The 21,834-nt window shown below is 41.3% G+C and overlaps 1 protein-coding gene across 1 annotated transcript in view; it reads right to left on the bottom strand.

The window, feature by feature from the left end:
- Positions 1–4,970: 4,970 nt before the first annotated feature.
- LOC132393139 (histone-binding protein RBBP7) overlaps positions 4,971–21,834 on the bottom strand; it is a 28,830-nt gene continuing 11,966 nt past the window's right edge. Inside the window, exons 9-12 of the mRNA XM_059968008.1 lie at positions 17,766–17,842; positions 13,958–14,015; positions 6,073–6,183; positions 4,971–5,895 (exon numbers count right to left, since the gene is read on the bottom strand). Coding sequence (XP_059823991.1) covers positions 5,827–5,895; positions 6,073–6,183; positions 13,958–14,015; positions 17,766–17,842 — 315 coding nt within the window. The 3' untranslated portion in view covers positions 4,971–5,826. The remainder of the gene's footprint in view (positions 5,896–6,072; positions 6,184–13,957; positions 14,016–17,765; positions 17,843–21,834) is intronic.

Below are 21,834 nucleotides of genomic sequence, written 5' to 3'. Positions count from 1 at the left end.
TCATGTCACTGAAAGCTGTGCTGTTCCTAGCCTCCAGTAAAATGAACTTTTTACTATAGAAGCCTTAACAGGTAACCACAAATATTGTTGCTTATCACAGCTGAGGATTATGTACAACTCTCTGCTTATATACAAATCTATAAAAATGGATTCAGAAAATTGTTGGCAAACATTGTTCAACATTTATCGAACTTCAGGGACTATTTCTAAATGTCATCACCCTTTTAATAAAAATGGTTTAGTGCATAATTTAAATTGGGTAGCAGACCCATGAAGATTTGAGCAGATAATCAAAATCTTGGTCAAGGATATAGGAGAGCCTTAAGGAAATAGATGGACAGCTGGAAAAGTTGAAGGTGGAAATTTCTTAAAAGCACAGGCAACTTATGATAGAGCCATCGATAATGGAGCAATTTAATTTTGAAATGATCAAGACCAAATCTGAAGTACAGCCAGCTAGTATTTGAAGATTAGAAAAGGTTGAGTATAGAGGGAATTCAAACATCACTTACCTGAGACCCCATAAAAGTCTGCAAACAGATGTTTGACGACTAAATGGAATGTGGTGTAAGACAAGCAGCTGAGTGTTGAAATAAGATCTCACCATTTAATCAAGAAAACATAATTTGCTTAAGACTTTACATTTCTCTAAGTTAACAAAATGTGTAAGATCAGCATTTGAAACTTTAAATTTGTTTCCAACTTTACAAGGAACAAAGTATATATTTTTCAAAACTGCGAAGCATGAGGGAAATGTCATTTAAAAAAAAAATTCTGTTAAATGGAATGCTAGCATTTCTATATTAGATGATAATTAGTAAATTCACTATGTCAAAGTTTTTTGTTATTCAACATGAACTCAATAACAAATATATAGTACTTTAGGAGAAGCAAATATTTGTTACTAAACAAAAACTTTTGACAAATATTCAACATTCATCTAACTTGTAGGATTTGGGGACTATTTCTGAATGTCATCAACTTTTATTTTTAAAAAGTTCAGTCCATTTATCTCACATCATTGACTAGACATTTAGTGAAGATAACACATGGGAAAATATGCTTTATGTAAACTAGTTTTGAATAATGAAGGAATGCTGCTGTAAACTTTAATCCGGTAAATCTGATTTTTGTGTGATAATCTTTTATTCCCTCAACTACTTTATGTATTGCTGAGCATCTCATTAAGACTGCCTATTTTCCTGCTTTAACTATTTTAATTGCTTAATGTAAATCAAGTTGTGATGAGAAAAAACAGCATCAGCTTTTAAACTATATATTAAGCTAATACATGCATAAGATTTCTATACTTTCAACTGTGTAAACAAGAATTCACTAGTTTACCAGCACTTCAGAGAATGTGAATAAAGTGACAAGATTGAGGTGAGGGAACCAACAACAAATTTATAGGTGGGGTTTGAGAGAGAATGTGTGTTTTAGTAAATATTAGATGCTTATGAAACGTTTCTCTAATGCTACTATTTGGTGAGGGGGAAGGGGGAAGAATTTTTTTGTGTAGCAGTCTAATCAGATTTGCTGGATTGTGTGGCCAAAGAAAAGTTACCTGAAAGCAAACAAATGGAAACATGGACTCGACTTCAGCCAAAGTAATTTGTACTTGGACGGAAGGTGGGAGGTGTTTTAAACAGGATGTATACCGAGTTGCATATTGGTTGTGAAAGACTGAGTTTGGCAAGGACATGGAATCCAGGTTATTCAGAATCAAGATGGCAAATCTATCAGCTTTAAGTCTTAATCTGCCATTGAACAGAATACCTTGACTGAAATATGATAGTTATTTTGCAAATTTCAACAGGACATTGCTAATGCTGTAAGTGGGTCAGAATCTGAGGCCTGAACAGGTGAGGGTTGAGAAGTATTTCAAAACAACCTGGAGGAAAAATGCATTGGATGAATACAGTTAGAAAAGATTATTTTAGTGGCAAGAGAACAAAATGTTCCTTCAAAAATTGTTTTCTAAAAACAATGATTCTATCATTGTCTTAATATAAAACATTTAATGTGCAGGAACCCAGGAATTAGGATAGAACTTAAATGCTATCACTAATTGTACCCTGATGCAGTTCCATTCTTCAGGTGGCTGCTGGGAAAAGTTAGAGATACCCATTTCAATGGCACAATAGGTACATTTAGTAGTGTTGGGATTTGGCACAATTATCGCCAAGCTGGTCCAACCAAAGTGAGTTAAGGTAATTTCCTTCATTTAGAGTGGAATGATGGCTGTGGAGAATGTTCCAGGGAAGGAGGGAGACTACACCAAGATGGTCAACAATAAGAAAAACAAATCTTAAAACTTAAAGGTTTTTAAGTTTTTAAGTTTGATCTAGAAAATTGTTACTATGCAAGTTCCTGTTACTTCATTTTGACCATAGCACCACTACTATATGATTATAATTTCCATTTCATAGATTTTTTTCTTTTCTTCCAAGATAAGTTTTGTTTTTGTAACGTGTAAATGCAGAGTACTTGGGGATTGCTGGAACATGCAACATGCCCATTTGAAAGCAAGCCTGCTCTCTTGCTGCTGCAAAAAGTTTGAAACCCCAATAAAGGTTTAAAAAAAAAACAGCCTCACTGAATCTTTTTTCTAGCACGACCAATACAAAATCTAGGTGAGAATGTCAAGAACCACATTCTTTTTTTAAAGAAACTAGCAACACATGTGGTTCCCTATCTATCTATTGCTTCAATGAATCTAGTAGTTTACCAGAAAACTATGCCTTAGAATGCTGTCAGATCATGTATTTTAAGATTTAATCTGCATTAATTACAAACTCATGGACAGGCTCTGAAAGAAGTCACTGGATGTAATGACCTCAAAGGTTTAATATAGGTTTAACTATGAGTATTGAAGATTACTCAAAACATTCACTTAACTGGCCTAACATTATCACTGAAAACTATTTAGGTTAGAATTTCAGCTCCAGGAAGGACAATGAAGCATCACCCATTTCAAACATGATGCTTGTAGTGATTTGGAATCCGATGCTTTCTTTTCAGAATTGCACTATTAGGGGAGAGCATGCTATCTATGTATTTGCAGCAGCACTGAATGACTTAATCAATACTCTTAAGATGAGCAGTCTGCTCATAGTTGAGTGGTTGGTGAATTTTGTCTGACAGCCTGTAATGGTATATATAAAAAACAGATGTATAGCCACCTGTGGGTTTGTAACCACCTAGACTGAGTAGAAATTTTAAACAATACTAAAAGAGTTGCAGTGTTAGAAGTGCCTTCTTTCAAGCTCATGCCTGCCGGCTCCTCAGATAGCTGAAGCACCATAGGGAAATTGTCCCAGATGACCTGGTTTATTTTTGATCAGACAAAATTCACTACCACTCATCTGTGAGCATATTCAGAGATCTGATGGGTCAAATGGTCAATGTAAGAAAATATGGAAATAAGCTTAAAGGTAAACATTGTTTACCTTTTTAATTGCTACTATATTTGCATAACCAGCTAGTGGTGCAGTGGCATTAGCACCAGACTTTGAATCCCAGCTGGCTCCTTGCATACTTTCTATCTGTGCCGGGTTGAGCAGTCACACTAGCAACACAGCCTTGTTTTAAAAGAAAAATGTGCACAAGTAAACCTCAGAATATCAGCATGACTTAATTTCTCACCACTTAAATGTTGCCCCTATTTTAACAAGAGCGGGTAATTTCATTGTTCTCCCACATTTTCCATGTGCCACGTTTTCACCGACTCATCTATATACCCCAAAGTTGCTTTAGAGTATCTAAAAGTTAGCACAGTCAAACTTGGAAATACTAGTGCCCTCCTCAGCCAAATCCTTGCTATAATGAATAATTGACCAAAGTTTATGCTCAACCATTCCATGCACACTAACCTTGTTTTTTTGTCTGTAAGGCTAAAATGATCACAATTCACATTCTACATTACCTTCTCAACTTTAATCAACTTGGTGCAACAATTGAGGCTGGAGAACTACACAATCTTTAAGCAGATTTGGCTCTCTTGCTCTTCCTCTTTCTAACCAATCCAACATTTCAGATCCATCATCCAGTACTACAAGAATATCCTACCATAGGGAGATGATCCCTCAAGCACAAACATCCTTGGCTCATGTTTGTGACAAAATCTCTGCTGGCTGAATTTTTGAACTTGCTCGACCTCATTTGTTCATCAGGCTTGTACTTGCTGAATGACACTTCATAAGAAATGGGAGCAAGAGTATGCCATCTTGCTCCTGTCCAGCCTGCACTGCCATTCAATAAGAACACGGCTAATCTGGCCGTGGACTCATCTCCGCTTATGTGCCTTCCCTCCCCCCCCCCCCCCCCCATAACACTTAATTCTACTATGCATACATCTATCCAACCTTGTCTTAAATATATTTACTGAGGTAACCTCCACTGCTTCACTGGGTAGAGAATTCCATAGATTAACCACTCTCCGGGAAAAGCAGCTCCTCCTCTATCCTAAATCTACTGCCTCGAATCCTGTGGGCATTTCCCCCAGTTCTAGTCTCAGCTACCATTGGAAACAACTTTCCTGTCTCCTATCTATCCCTTTCATAGTTTTGTATGTCTATAAGATCTCCTCTCATTTTTCTGAATTCCAGTGAGTACAGTCCCAGGTGACTCAATTTCTCCTCATAATCTTACCCCCTTATCTCTGGCATCAACCTGGTGAACAGAATGCAACAAAAGCAGGGGAAAAAAATTACCTTATTCTCCCTTGGGCTTGCCTAACTCTTCCATCAAACCTCATTCTCTGTAACTACTTTCATCCTACAAATCTCAATTTTTGTACTGTCTACTATTGATACAAAAAAAAAATCTCTTGCAGCTCTAACACAAAAGGACTGATTTATTTGGGAATGCTCTACATCATCTGTACTAATCACCCTTTATTTTGCACAAGATTGTGTTTATACAGGATAAAGCAAACAGACATGCTTTGATGAAATTCTGCAGGAGCCAGATTTTAGAAATTATTACAAAAAGTTTATTTTGTTTGTATATCCCTGCTCTACAATGTGCATAAAATGCATTTTAAAAAAATTATGAAGGAAAATACAGAACAAGCAAATTTCTACATAGGTTCATAACTGCATACATTCATATACACAAGAGCCTCAAACACCAAGAAACCTACGCCACACATTACTTCTGAGGGCAGCAGTAGCAATTCTTCATTTGCTGAATTACTCAAAACATACAATATACACTGCAATTATTTAAATTATCAACATAATTGGTGTGCTCCAGCAACAAATGCTGTATAGTTATTGGCAGTTTGTCCCACCACCGTATGCATGTGTAGTGGGCCTGGAGAGCATTGGACAAATGTAAGGCAAAGAATTCCAAGTACTATGTGCACTTTGGATAATCATTATTTTCCTGTCCCCAGAGTATAAGAATAATATTTCCTTGAGACTTCTTCAGCTCTAACACACTTCCACTGGAATTGAGACATGCATACGCCATTTCAATATCCTGCTGCCAATCACATTCCAGGGGCAAGCTAAATGACAAAACATACTGTGAGACTATACAATGTGCTTTAGACTTCAAGAAGCTATTAAGCTTTTATACATGCGATGAAATACAATCACGTACTATGCATAAATCAGGCTTTGCATTCTCAAAACACTTCCAAAATTTCTGTACGACACACTGAAAATAGCAGGAATTGCACGCCAGAATTTCCGCAAGTGCTTTTTATATACACAAGCCCCAGCACTTGACTTGAAAGGACCATTTGGAAAACTTGTATTAAGATGATCAGTCCGATTTTTCTCCCCCCAGACCTCCTAAAAATAATTGGCAAATCTAGGCTTATGATCCTTGACTCTCTAATTCTGAGGCTGGTGTGTCAGGTTCCTCATCGTTGTAAATATTCTCAGCCTAAAAAGGCAAAGGAAAAATAAAGTCAATCTTGATACAAAACATTTGAAACATATATAACCTAACCACAATAAAGCTATATAGCCAGCCATAATCCAAGTGCACTGAATGAATTGTATATTCTATGTATAATGTTGATACTTGGGCTGCAATTAATTCAGTAAGACCAACACTCACCATCTGCCAAACTTGCATAATATTATCTTCTGAAACAGAACAGATTACCCATGGTTCATTTGGATTCCAGGAGAAATCAGAAATCTTTGCAGTGTGGCCTCCATGAATAAACTGAAAGAGAGTGTTCATATGGTTGTTGAGGACGTTTTAGTTTGCATTTAAGTTAGCACTCCACATTAAGAAATTCTCCCCTATAAAAGTTATGTTTCTGATTTAAATGCACATCAAAAGAACATATTTTGAGAATGTTTGATGAGAAATAAAAATTATCCTGTTATTACAGACCATTTCTCTTTCAAATATATCATGGAATACAAATTGACCAATCACCTCATGTATTATTGTTTTGCATTTCATTTAGTGCAAACTCAAGTTCAAACATTAATACCAAATGAAGGGATCAAGAAATAGTAGGGCATCTAGCACCTCACACCTACTCTAACAAAAAAAATCACAACTGTTCTTTGACTTTAGCACCATTTGAATTCCATGAAAATCCAAAACTGGAAATTCATCCAATTGATAATCCTTAATTCTTGATACAAGTTACAAAAAAGGTTCTTTAATTCTACATGTTGAAAGAAGGCAGATTCAAATATACTATCTCAGACAATCAATAAAGAAAACTTCTAATTTGTCATAACAAAGGCAGTACACATAGGATTCACAGCATAATCAGGACTATTTATTGTGAGAAGGATACAATAACACAAAATAATGTCATTGTCAATAGACAGTAGGTGCAGTCGGCCATTTGGCCCTTCTAGCCAGCACCACCATTCACTGTGATCATGGCTGATCATACACAATCAGTACCCCGTTCCTGTCCTCTCCCCTCCCCATATCCCTTGACCCCACTATCTATAAGAGTTCTAGCTAACTCTCTCTTGAATGCATCCAGAGACGGCCGCCACTGCCTTCTGGGGCAGAGCATTCCACATATCCACCACTCTCTGGGTGAAAAAGTTTTTCCACATCTCTGTTCTAAATGGCCTACCCCTTCTTAAACTGTGGCCTCTGGTTCTGGACTCGCCCATCAGTGGGAACCTGCTTCCTGCCTCCAGTGTGTCCAATCCCTTAATCATCTTATGTTTCAATCAGATCACCTCTCATCCTTCTAAATTCCAGTTTGTACAAGCCCAGTCGCTCCAATCTTTCAAGATATGACAATCCCGCCATTCCAGGAATTAACCTTGTGAACTTACGCTGCACTCCCTCAATAGCAATAATGTCCTTCCTCAAATTTGGAGACCAGACCTGCACACAATATTCCAGGTGGGGTCTCACCAGGGCCCTGTACAGCTGCAGGACCTCTTTACTCCTATACTCAATTCCTCTTGTTATAAAAGCCAGCATGCCATTAGCTTTCCTCACTGCCTGCTTGCTTTCATTGACTGATGTACAAGAACACCTAGATCTCGTTGTACTTCCCCTTTTCTTAACTTGACTCCATTTAGATAGTAATCTGCCTTCCTGTTCTTGCCACCAAAGTGGATAACCTCACATTTATCCACATTAAACTGCATCTGCCATATATTTGCCCACTCACCCAACCTGTCTAAGTCACCCTGCATTCTCATAACATCCTGACATTTCACACTGCCACCCAGCTTTGTGTCATCAGCAAATTTGCTAATGTTACTTTTAATCCCTTCATCTAAATCATTAATGTATATTGTAAACAGCTGCGGTCCCAGCACCGAACCTTGCAGTACCCCGCTGGTCACAGCCTGCCATTCCGAAAGGGACCCGTTAATCACTACTCTTTGTTTCCTGTCAGCCAGCCAATTTTCAATCCATGTCAGTACTCTGCCCCCAATACCATTTGCCCTAATTTTGCCCACTAATCTCCTATGTGGGACTTTATCAAAAGCTTTCTGGAAGTCCAGGTACACTACATCCACTGGCTCTCCCTTGTCCATTTTTATAGTTATATCCTCAAAAAACTCCAGAAGATTAATCAAGCATGATTTTCCCTTCATAAATCCATGCTGACTCGAACTGATCCTTCTACTGCTATCCAAATGTGTCGTAATTTCCTCTTTTATAATTGACTCCAGCATCTTTCCCACCACTGACGTCAGGCTAACTGGTCTATAATTCCGTTTTTCCTCTCCCTCCTTTCTTGAAAAGTGGGACAACATTAGCCACCCTCCAATCGGCAGGAACTGTTCCTGAATCTATAGAACATTGGAAAATGATTACCAATGCGTCCACGATTTCTAGAGCCACCTCTTTAAGTACCCTGGGATGCAGACCATCAGGTCCCAGGGACTTATCAGCCTTCAGACTCAACAGTCTATCCAACACCGTTTCTTGCCTAATATAAATTTCCTCCAGTTCATCCTTTACCCTAGTTCCTTTGGCCACAATTACACCTGGGAGATTGTTTGTGTCTTCCCTAGTGAAGACAGATCCAAAGTACCTGTTCAACTCATCTGCCATTTCCTTGTTCCCCATAATAAATTCACCCGTTTCTGTCTTCAATGGCCCAAATTTGATCTTAACTATTTTTTTGCTATTCACATACCTAAAGCAGCTTTTACTATCCTCCTTTATATTCTTGGCTAATTTACCTTCGTACCTCATTTTCTCTTGGTGTATTGCCTTTTTTGTTATCTTCTGTTGCTCTTTAAAAGCTTCCCAGTCCTCCGGTTTCCTGCTCTTCTTTGCTATGTTATACTTCTCTTTTATTTTTATACTGCCCTTTACTTCCCTCGTCAGCCACGGCCGCCCCTTACTCCCCTAGGATCTTTCTTCCTCTTTGGAATGAACCGATTCTGCACCTTCTGCATTATTCCCAGAAATACCTGCCATTTTTGTTCCACTGTCTTCCCTGCTAGGGTATTGTTCCATTGAACTTTGGCCAGCGACTCCCTCATAGCTCCATAGTTCCCTTTGTTTAACTGTAATACTGACACATCCGATTCTCCCTTCTCCTTCTCAAATTGTAGGTTAAAACATTACCTCCTAATGGTTCCTTTACCTCGAGGTCCCTGATCAAATCCGGTTCATTGCACAACACTAAATCTAGAATTGCCTTCTCCCTGGTAGGCTCCAGTACAAGCTGTTCTAAGAATCCATCTCAGAGGCACTCCACAAACTCCCTCTCTTGGGGTCCAGTACCATTCTGATTCTCCCAGTCTACCTGCATGTTGAAATCCCCCATGACAACTGTATCATTACCTTTGCGACATGCCAAATTTAACCCTTCATTCAACTTACACCCTACATCCAGACTGCTGTTTGGGGGCCTGTAGATAACTCCCATTAGGGTCTTTCTACCCTTAGAATTTCTCAGTTCTATCCATACTGACTCTACATCCCCAGATTCTATGTCCCCCCCTCGCAAGGGACTGAGTATCATTCCTCACCAAGAGCCACCCCACCCCCTCTGCCAGTCAGTCCGCCCTTTCAATAAGATGTATATCCTTGAATATTCATTTCCCAGGCCCTGTCCGCTTGAAGCCATGTCTGTTATTCCCACAACATCGTACTTGCCAATTTCCAACTGAGCCTCAAGCTCATCTACTTTATTCCTTATACTTCATGCATTCATATATAATACTTTTAATTGGTACGCCCCTCTCCTTTCATATAAATTCCTATTTCACTTGGCCATACTGTATGATCTCTTCTTGAGCTTTCTACTCCATTGATTCTGTTGTCCTTTTTAACTTTTCTTATTTTCACTTTCCCTTCAACTCCATCCTTATATTTCCAGTTCATCTCCTTACCCCCCCACTACTTAGTTTAAACACATCCATGATGCAGTGGGAAACCCATCTGCCAGAATGCTGGCCCCCGCCTATTAAGGTGCAACCCGTCCCTTTTGTACAATTCATCCCTACCCCAAAACAGATCCCAGTGGTTCAAGAATGTAAATCCTTGCTTCCTGCACCAGTTCCTCAGCCACACATTCAGATCCATTATCTCCTTGTTCCTGCCCTCTCTAGCACGAGGAACTGGAAGCAAACCAGAGATAACCATCCTGGAAGTCTTGCTTTTCAGCCTTCTTCCGAGTTCTCTGAAGTCCCGCTGCAGAATGGCCTTCCTCTTCTTCCCGATGTCATTTGTGCCAACTCTTCTGGCTGTTCAACTTCACCCTTGAGGATTCCCTGCAATCGGTCCATGATGTCCTAGATCCTAGCACCAGGGAGGCAACACACCATCCTTAAATCTCGCCTGTTGCCACAGAAAACCCCATCCTCTTACTATGGAGTCCCTACTACCACGGCTCTTCCTGATGTCCGACTCCTCAGCTCTGCTTCTGCACCAATTTTCGGCTCACAGACCTGTCCACCTCTTGGACTGGCAGTATCTTCTGTCCTGACAGCTTCCAAGAAGGTGAACTTGTTTACGAGAGGTACATCCCCTGGGGTCTCCTGTACTTCAAGCATCCTTTCCTTCCTCCTCGTCGTCCCCTTTCTCTCTTCCAGTATCCTCAGTGTAACAACCTCACCGTAGGTCCTGTCCAGAAAATCCTAGTTTTCGCAGATAAACCCGAGGTCATCCAGTTCTTTCTTCAATGCTGCAACATGTTCCTTCAGAAGCTGAATCTGAACACACTTTCCACAGCTGTAGCATTATCATTTAGAAGGGATTTAAATAAGTATTTTAAACAGATGTGGACAGATGGGAAGAGATGGAGAGATAACCAGTTATGAATCCAGCAGAGTCATTAAAAAACTGTTGAAGGAAAATCAGTAAGGTTCTATTAAAGGCAAATTTCACTTGAATAAACTGCAATGAGTTTGTGAAGTAGAGGGTGAATGAGACCAATGCAACTGACTGTGTATGAATCTCCCGTGATTGATACCGATAATAAAACTGGCAGCAAAATATAGTACAAGCCTAAATATAAAATTATCCATGCACAGAAAACAGTTTGAGGGGATGCCTAGATAATCAGACCAGACTGGTCCACAGTAGCTTCCCCTAAAGTTTAATATCAGGACCACTAATGTTTCTGATATAGATTCATGAAAAAGGCTTGGATGTGTCAAAATCACCACAGAAATTAGCAAAGGGCTCATGGTAAAATTCAATGCAGCAAGTCGAGATGTTCCACTTTGGCATACAACCACTGAGAAACAACTGAAATTAAAACAGAAAATCAAAAGGAGCATTCTTCACAGCAAGTAAGTCAAGAGATTTGAGAGGGGTGCTTAAAATTACAAATAGGCTGAGACTGAATGAAGGAAGTGTTTCCTAAAGCTGAACAGATAATACAAATTTAAATTGAATGACAGAAGACCGTCATGATAGTGTAACACTATCACAGCACACCGACCCGATTCAATTCTGCCTCTATCTGTAAGAAGTCTTATGTTCTTCCCACGACAATGAGGATTTCTCAGAGTGCTCCAGTTCCCATCCACATTCTAATGGCATACAGGTTAGTAGGTCAATTGTTCACTTGGATGTAATTGGGCATTGCAGACTCATTGGACCAGAAGGCCCTGCTGTATCTAAATAAAACTGAAGTGATAACAAAACTAATTTAAAAATACAAGAACTCAATTGTAGTAAATTTCTCAGGGGCTTGGTCAAGCATAAAGGAAGCATGGAAAACAGGGCAGACTGAGTTTAAAGGGAATATGGAAAATGGGCCCTGGCAAGTTTAGGGGAACATGGGAGGCAATCTGGTGAGCTACAGTTACAAGAAAAAGTTTGTGAACCCTTTACAATTAGCTGGTTTTCTAACTTATTCATAAAATGTGGTCTGATATTCATCTAAGTCACAATAATTGAAAAACACTATCTTTCTAAACTAATTAACACAAATAATTGTACTTGTTGTCAATACTGAGTACACCAGTTAAACAATCAGAATAGATTCAAAAAAGTATGTGAACCTCTGGGATAATGCCTTCTACAAAAGTATGGGTTGTAGAGGTGCCCTGCCCTCTTTAAAAAAAAGAGACATACAAAATCAGGTTACTAACAGAGCCTGTTCTTCTCAAGATCAAAACAACTTTCAGAGGACCTTTGAAGACTTGTAGAGATGTATACAGCTGGAAAAGGCTGCAACAGTATTACTAAAGACCTGAATGCTCATCAGTCCACAGTAAAAGAAATTGTCTACAAATGGAGGGAATTCAGTACTGTTGCTACTCTCCCTACAAGTGGGCGTCCTGCAAAGATCACAACAAGAGCATAACATCAATGCTGAAGGAGGTGAAAAATAATCAAGGGTAACAGCAGAAGATAACAAATCTCTAGAACTTGCTAAGGAATCTATCCATGTGTCCACCATAAGAAAAACACTGAACAAAAATGGTGTTTATTGAAGGACGCCATGAAGGAAACCACCACTCTTCAAAAAAACATTGCTGCATATTTCAAGTTTGCAAAAGACCACCTGGGTGTTCCATAATGCTTCTTTGACAATGCTCTGTGACAAAATCTGAACTTTTTGGCAGAAACGCACACCACTTTGTTTGAAGGAAGGAGCATCATGCTTTGGGGCTGCTTTGCTGCCTCAGTGCCTGAACAGCTTGCATTTGTTGAGGGAACAATGAATTCAAAATTGTATCAAAGATATTTTACAGGAGAATGTCAGAACAGTGGTCACCTGAAGCATAGGAGAAGTTGGATGAAACAACAAGACAATGATTTGAAACACATGAGTAAATCTGCAGAATGGTTTAAAGAGAAAATGTGTGTTTTAGAATAGCCAGGCCAGAGTCCAGACCTTAACCCAATATGACCTGAAGGCAGCTATTCATGCAAGGTAACCCAGAAATATTGATGAATTGAAACAGTTCTGTATGGAGGAATAGTCTAAAATTTCTTGTCATTGTGCAAGTCTGATCAGCAGCTACAAGAGGTTCTACCAGTTAGTAAATACTTTTTCCAGCTTCCAGTGAATGATTAAACAATGTATTCAATAAAGACATCAAAAGTACAATTGTTTGTGTGTTATTAGTTTAGGCAGATCGTGTTTGTCTATTATTGTGACTTAGATGAAGATCAAACCACATTTTATGAATAACTAATACAGAAAAACAGGTAAATGTAAAGGGTTCACCCAGTTTTTCTTGCAACAGTTTATTTTCAAACCATTAAAGAATCAATGAGACTAATTTTTTTTCCAACAGAGAATTTATAAGACTTCTAAAAACTTTCGATTTGCAAGAGCCCGTATTGACACCTAAAAGTTATTAATATTCTAAGGAACACAAAAGAAACTTCTTATTCAGTAAAACTAGGGTGTGGAACTTGGTAATGAGTTAAGTGGCTAGGCCAAAATTTCACTGATTTCAATAATGAGATAGAGAATTGTCATTGTGTTACTAGACACAAAACAAACCAACTAAATGTAAACTATTTTTAAAGTAAGAAACTCAGGAGAAGCCCAAGATGGCTCATCCATTTAGGCTGAGAATAATAACAGTTCAACTGTCTCTTTTGCATTCTGCCAATCTTCAGAGTCATTAAAAATGAAGGAACTAAAGGCAGCTCCTTTTGTTAGTCATTTATCATGTCTACTAGGCAAAACAGTGAAGCTATCTGTTACAAAATGAAAGAGTAAATCTACAGAATGCAATTTTTACTTTTTTCTGTGTATGCCCACAAGACTTGCGTTTTCACTTCACCAGGTTGATGAATTATTTTGTATCATGCTATAATGGTGCTGGAACACTGCAGGCTAGTAGTTGCTATGATGTCCATTTGGGCGGGATGCTATAAATAATGAAAAGGATGATACCAAAGTTTAGAAAGAAAAGCAGATTGGTCAAATGGATAGCCACATTACAGTACATTTGGTCCACTCAAGTGAAAAGCATTTTGCTTTAATATGCAAAATAAGGAAAGACAACAGAAACGGAATGATATTTCAAAAGTAAATATTCCTAATTATTGTTGTACCTAAACCTACCAGTAGTTCTGGAGGTCCATCTTCTGCATCTTCCGCTGATTGCTCCTCACCAATTTTGCTACATGAATAACATACAAATGAAAAAGATACACATCAATTAGCAGAGTTAAAATGCTACAGGGAGAAAAAAAAAGAGGCAGATGGCCAGTGTGGAGCACAAACATCTGTAAATATCAAAGAGGCTGAAAAGCCCATTTCTGAACTAGGCACTTCAATTCTGAGCACAAGAATAAAACCAGAGGAAGCAAGACAAGCACACACATCTCAGAATGTAGTACATAAAAGTCACAAAACCTCTACAAAATTGATAAAAAGTTCTTAAAAGGACAAGGAAGAGATCACATCTCATTTATGCAAACTTTTTATATTTAATGTGGAGTATCTGTCTGCATTCAGCAACATCATTTAGAAAACATTCTCTTTATTCAAAAGCATAAGGGTCACACATATCCATGCTCAACTCCTTTCATCATAATTTTCCATTTGCTACAATCTATCTACAACCATCTGCTTTTGACCACAAATAACTATGCTACAGTATTTTAGCATCTACAGCACTCTTGGATTAATAAATAGGGTGCTATCACCAAGTTGCTTATATAGAAAGAAGCTGGAGTCTGTGAATATGTCCCCCAGGGGGAAGGAACAATACAATTTCAACAACATCCATACTCTATAGTACCTATCAAAACCAACAAGTTAACTCTAATTCTACATATTCCTAATGTTGGCAACTTGTTGAGTACTTTTTTGGAAGCTGAATTAAGTAACAGCCATTAACATTTGCACAACTGTCATGATCGGCTCTTTCACAAAATTCAATTTCAAAGGCTTTTCTTTACAAATTTTTGAATACATATTCGTTCAAGTACTTAGTTGATACCCAAAGCTCATAACCTACCCAGTGTTTCCAACGTCTGTTTACCCTTTATCAATACTACAAATTGCCCCTAATTTATTAATACTACCACAATGCTAGATATATTTGCTGCTGGAAAAAATCTGGAAGCTGGCAAAATGAAAAGGCAAGATGAAGTGTGGTGACTTTGTGTGAAGCTCCCATCAAGCATTCCTATTTAGAACTGTTGAAATCTACAACCAGACACCGCAGTAAGCAATTTTCAAATAATTTAAACAAATTAGCTATCTTCAGAACTGAGACTTCGGACTGCAGAGCACCGAGACAGCAAATGCAGCAGATGGAAGCTCAGGAAGACTCCATTATCCCAGGAAACTAGGGTGCTCTAAGGACCCCTCTCCCAACTATCCTACTGGCTAATGTAGTCACTACAAATTATAACTGAAGACACAGCAAGATTCTAATACTAGAGGAACAATAACGACTGTTGCTTATTTTGTTTCAGATACATTTTTCACCCCAGCACTCCAGCCTGAGGGCTTCACATTCTGATGCACGGACAGGACATAGTGTAACATAACAGTTGAATTGGCAGTGTTTGCTTCATGATGAACTCATCATGGTGCTGTCTCAGCTCCTACTCCCCTGACCTGGAACATCTGACAGTCAAATATATTCAATTCTTTCTGCCAAGTTCTCTGCCATCATCCTGGTTGCAGTGAAAATTCTACCCCTGGCAAAAGTCAAGCTGGCACTGAAGGAGCTGAACTCCACGATCAAGTCATGAGACAGCATACCACAATGCCTTTCCAATCACTGTGGAGGTACCTCTACCAGGCCAGCTTTGAAAAAGTCTTTAACAAACTACCAGCATGTTACCTGTGGATCCAACACACACGAACTCTGTTACATCACCATCAAAAATGCTCACTATGCTATCCCACTCCCACACTTTGGCAGGTCCAACCACCTGAATATACTTCAACTCCAAGCATTTAGGCAGAGACTGAGGACTGCAGAAAGCAATGGTGAGGATCACAAAGGTATGGTCAAAGGAAGCAGCAAAGTGCTTACAGAACTGTTTTGAATCAGTGGACTGCACCATATTCAAGGATTCTCCTTCAGACCTGAATACATATTCCAGTCATCAGCGATTTCATAAAGACCTATGTAGATGACTATGCATCTTCAAGGGCATACTAAATATGCTGAAGCAAGAAGCCCTGGGTAAACCATGAGACACACTGTATGCTGAGGGCCAAATCTATGACAATCAAGACCAGCAATCTAGATAATTCATTTGGAAGGCAGTTGTGAGAGGGAAAGAGAAGTTGCCTGCAGAGCTACAAGTGGATGCACATCAGCTGTGGCAGGGCTCACACGCCATTACTTCCTAATGAGCTCAATGCCTTTTATGCACACTTTACAGGGAGAATAAAACTACACCTGTGCAAATCCCCACACCATCTAGCAAGCCTGTGATCAAACTCAGGATCACCCTCCTGGACTTTGTAAGGCCTTTGCTGATATATCTGACAGGATACTGAAAAATCTATGCCAACCAATTGAATATTCAAGAACATCTTCAACCCCTTACTGCTACAGTCAGAGGCTCCAATCTCCTTCAAATGGGCACTGGTCATATCAATGCCCAAGAGGAGCTTCATGAGCTGCTTCAATGACCATCACCCTGTAGAATTCACATCAACTACAATATAGTGCTTTGAGAGGCCACTATTAGGACCTGCAGCACATCCAGATCTGAGTCTGAAGGAACTAGACCCTCTGCAATTTCCCTACCACAACAGGTCTACACAGCACACAATCTTACTCGCTCTCCACTCGGCTTTAGACCACATCTCAACATATTTATTTTTATTGACTACTTTGGTATTCAGCACATCTTCCCCTGAGTACTAATCAATAAGCTGAAAACCTGGGCCTCTGAACCCCTCTCCACACCTGCAAACCTGACTTCCTTAACTTGAGAACCAGTCAGTGTGAATCGGAAATACCATCATCTTCTCCCTGACAATCAATACAAGTGCATCTGCAAGGATGCATGCTCAGCCCACCCTCTCTGCACTCATGACTGTGTGTCTAGGCACAGGTCATACACCATTTATTACTTTCACCTGACAACACTATTAATGGCAGATACTGAAGGAGTGTACAGGAGTGAGACAGAGTAGCTGGTTAAATGGTGTCCCAACACCAACCTTGCACCTACCATCAGCAAGGCCAAGGAATTAGTTGTAGACTTAGGAATGGGAAGTCAGGAGAACACACACCAGTACTCTGAGGTGATCAACAGTGGGAAGCACAAGCAGCTTCAAGTTCCAGGGTGTCAACATCTCAAAAGTATTTATCATCAGCCTAGAACACTGTTGCAATCACAAAGGCATGCCATCAGCTACATTTCTAAAGTAGTACAATGGAATACCAAAGCAGTTTGAGGGAATTTACTACGGCACCAAAGCAGAAAATTTCTATAGTTGTTCAGTGAAATGCATTCTGCCTGGTACGATGACTCCAATGCACATGATCAAGAGGGTGCAGAGCGTTGCAGATTCAGACAGTTCTAAATGGCTCAACCACTGCACCATCAAGGGCATCTTTAGAAGGTGGTACCTCAAGAAGGCAGCATCCACCATTGGAGACCTTCGCTATCCAGGACATGTCCTCTTTTCATTACTACAATAGAGGAGGCAGTACAGTAGTCTGAACACCCACATTCAAGGTTTTAGAAACACCTTCTTCCCCTCAGCTATCAGATTTCTGAATGGTTCGTGAACAGTACCACTATTCCTCTTTTGCACTATTAAAAGTTTTGTAACTAAGTGATTTTCAGATCTTACAATGTACCACTCCTATAAAACAAACTTCACAATATGTATGAGTGACACTGAACTTGATTCTGATTCACATTGGAAAAGTATGTCTCCTCACCTTAAATCCCAAACATTGAGACGACGATCTGTACCACTGGAAGCAAGAATGGTTTCATTATGTGGAGACCACTGGACCTACAAAATAAATCAACTTTAGCATCACCTGTAGTCTTTAGTGAGTAGGATAGCAAGGATTGTGGGAAAAGGACTTAAAAAGGAAGCAGTTTTTAGTGCTATGTATACTATACCAAAAGACCTTTGAAAATCCATAGCCGTATACAAAAACGTGAATGGTTTATTCCCCCCCGCCCACAAATATCTGGCAAATTACAACTATAAACAAGAACAAAGCTGGAACTTAATGTTAACATTCAATGATAATTGCTATACATCCCTTCTACTGTATGGTTCTTGAAACAACTGCACAACCCTAATATTACCTCAGTATAGCAACATTATGACCACTTTCCACTACAGCAAAGTCAGCATCTACTACAATTCCATTTGTGTTTTTTTTTAAAAATAGGTCACTCGACTGACTGCTCGAAACAAATAGTTAATGTTTCAGACCAAGAAAAGCGTAACTGACCTAAAACATTAACCATATCACTGTATCAACATGACTCCCAGTGTTGAGCATTTTCAGCATCTGAGGTTCTTATTTCTATGTTTTGTAGATTCCAGATTGCATTCCTCTGCCTGGACAATATACACTGCAAGCTCACAGCAGGTGACAATGAGAAAAAGACTACATAGATTGCATAGAGTACTTTCGAAATGTTGCAGTGTTACTAGCCCACTGTATTGTATTGGGTTCACAAAATAATTATATGTGAATGGCTGAAAAGTCTGTTACAACTTAGCAGAGACAGCATCACAGCATACAGTTAAGGCTTCTAAGCAACAACGCTAATGGTCAAAATTACAGCAGCCTTATTTCTACACTTCATGCTCCTACCGGACTAATGTTGGGGTCATCTGCCATGACAGGCCATATGTAGCTGAAAGATTTAATCTTTTAAGTAACAAGTTAATAAAGATATACAAGATAGTTGATTAAGAGATCAATGTATTTGCAGCATGTTATGTTGCTATATGCCTACAAGACCACTGATTATTCGCATATAGCCATTACAGAATAAATGCAGAGATTGTAAGGAATGTCATTAAAAAAGATAAAGCATAAATACAGAAGTCTGAAGTCCAAATTCTAGTGTTCACTTTCACAAACGTAAGCCTGCCAATACTGAAGTAATCTAAAAGCTTGTGGCACGTAATAGAAAAAGTTAAACTTCAGGAATTCTTAAACAAGTGTCAATGTACATCAAATTTTTATGCAGAATAAGGTCAAAGTCCTGAGATAACAAAGGTATGGATGAAGGTTTCAACACAGATGATTTTTAAGTCGAGGCAATAAAGGTAGAAATGGAACATTTGTTGATAACAGTGCTATTAGTTTACAATGGAGTCAAACATCAGGTCATTGCTGTGAGCAATCTGGCTGTGCATCAGAATTAGCAGGTAAAAGAAAGGGATCAGCATTGGTAAAGTTAGATATATCTAAATGCAATGTTTTTAGTCTTTCAAATGGTGGAGGAAACTTCTGCTGTTTAAGCAAGCAGGACGCACCAAACGAATTCTACCAATACAAGCAGAGATGTTCTGCATTTCAGATCATATGCACGATACATAAAGGTAACATTTTGCACCTTACTAGCTTTGAGAACTTATATGTATTTAAAGGAGCTGAAAGGATGCAATGCAAATTTTATGCCAAAACAAAGGCAGCTAATTTGCTGATAAATTGTAGTACTGTAGCGGTGTGCTACACGCAGTGCTAAAATTACGACACGGAGTCGGTAACTGCAGTCGAAGGAAAAAACTTTATTCGAAAACTTCAGCCTCACTTTTAAGCCTCTGTCAACCGGCCCCCCATGGCGAAGAGGCTCCAAAGCTCTGTGCTCGCAAACCCCCGTAGGCTATCTAATTGTGAGTCGGTTCGGATACGCTAGGAAATGAGTCGCCACATAACCCCCCCCCAGAACCGGCGATACACCCCCCAATGTCCACAGTCTGGGCCAGAACCTGCTTGGGAGGTCGGCCTCTGCGCCGAGGCGCCGGAAACTCGGCCGGTTGCGCCAGGTCCACATGGGCCGGCTTGAGGCGGTCCACCGTGAAAACCTCCTCCTTCCCCCCCAACGTCCAGCACGAACGTGGACCCGTTGTTCCGGAGCACCATAAACGGCCCCTCGTATGGCCGCTGCAGCGGTGGCCGATGCCCGCCCCTTCGTACAAACACAAACTTACAGTTCTGTAGGTCTTTGGGTATGCAGGTCGGGTGCCGCCCATGCTGTGAAGTGGGTATGGGGGCCAGGTTACCGAGCTTCTCGCGAAGTCTGCCCAGGACTGCTGCGGGTTCTTCCTCTTGCCCCCTTGGGGCTGGTAGGAACTCCCCGGGGACGGCCAGGGGCACGCCGTATACCAACTCGGCCGATGAGGCGTGCAGGTCGTCCTTGGGCGCTGTGCGGATGCCGAGTAGGACCCAGGGAAGCTCGTCCGCCCAGTTGGCTCCTCGCAGGCGGGCCATGAGGGCCGACTTCAGGTGACGGTGGAAACGCTCCACCAGCCCGTTCGACTGTGGGTGGTAGGCAGTTGTGTGGTGCAGCTGAGTCCCCAAAAGGCTGGCCATAGCTGACCACAGGCTGGAGGTGAACTGGGCGCCTCTGTCGGAGGTAATGTGGGCCGGTACACCAAAGCGAGATATCCAGGTGGCGATCAGGGCTCGGGCGCAAGATTCGGAGGTGGTGTCGGTGAGCGGGACCGCCTCTGGCCATCTTGTGAACCGGTCCACGATAGTCAGGAGGTAACGCGCTCCGCGCGACACTGGCAGGGGGCCCACGATATCCACATGAATGTGGTCGAAACGCCGGTGGGCGGGATGGAACTGCTGCGGTGGGGCTTTGGTGTGCCGCTGCACCTTGGCTGTCTGGCAGTGCATGCACGTTCTGGCCCATTCACTGACCTGTTTGCGGAGTCCGTGCCAAACGAACCTGCTGGAAACCATCCGGACAGTTGTCCGGATGGAGGGATGCGCCAAGTTATGAATGGAGTCGAAAACGCGGCGCCGCCATGCTGTCGGGACGACCGGACGGGGCTGGCCGGTGGCGACGTCACAGAGTAGGGTCCTCTCACCTGGGCCCACGGGGAGGTCCTGGAGCTGCAGACCGGAGACTGCGGTCCGGTAACTCGGAATCTCCTCATCCGCCTGCTGTGCCTCTGCCAGCGCCTCAAAGTCTACCCCTTGGGAAAGGGCATGAACGGTAGGGCGAGAGAGCGCATCCGCCACGACATTGTCCTTACCCGAGACGTGCCGGACATCCGTTGTGTATTCAGAGATGTAGGACAGGTGGCGTTGCTGGCGGGATGACCAGGGGTCGGATGCTTTCGTAAACGCAAAGGTAAGCGGTTTGTGGTCCGTGAACGCGGTGAAGGGCCGACCTTCTAGGAAGTACCTGAAATGCCGGATTGCCAGGTAGAGCGCCAACAGTTCCTGGTCGAAAGCACTGTACTTGAGCTCGGGTGGCCGCAGGTGTTTGCTGAAAAACGCCAGGGGTTGCCAGCGACCTGCGATGAGTTGCTCCAGCACCCCACCGACTGCCGTGTTGGATGCGTCCACTGTGAGGGCGGTAGGGGTGTCCATTCTGGGATGTACTAGCATTGCAGCGTCAGCCAAAGCTTCCTTCGTTTGAACGAAAGCGGCGGCGGACTCCTCGCCCCAGGTAATGTCCTTGCTCGGACCTGACATCAGGGCGAACAGGGGGCGCATGATCCGGGCAGCTGAAGGGAGGAAGCGGCGGTAGAAATTGACCATACCTACGAATTCCTGAAGGCCTTTGATCGTGGTGGGTCGGGGGAAGTGGCGGACCGCATCTACCTTAGCGGGCAGAGGGGTTGCCCCGTCTTTAGTAATTCTGTGGCCCAGGAAGTCAATGGTATCGAGTCCGAACTGGCATTTGGCAGGGTTGATTGTAAAACCGTACTCACTCAGTCGGGCGCAGAGTTGACGGAGGTGGGACAGATGCTCCTGACGACTGCCGCTGGCTATGAGGATGTCATCCAAATAGATG

The sequence above is a fragment of the Hypanus sabinus genome, chromosome 4 (genome assembly GCF_030144855.1).
Source record: "Hypanus sabinus isolate sHypSab1 chromosome 4, sHypSab1.hap1, whole genome shotgun sequence".
NCBI classification, from domain to species: Eukaryota; Metazoa; Chordata; class Chondrichthyes; order Myliobatiformes; family Dasyatidae; genus Hypanus; species Hypanus sabinus.
Note: the sequence above shows the minus strand (reverse complement) of the source record. Positions and strands in the feature narration are given on the sequence as shown.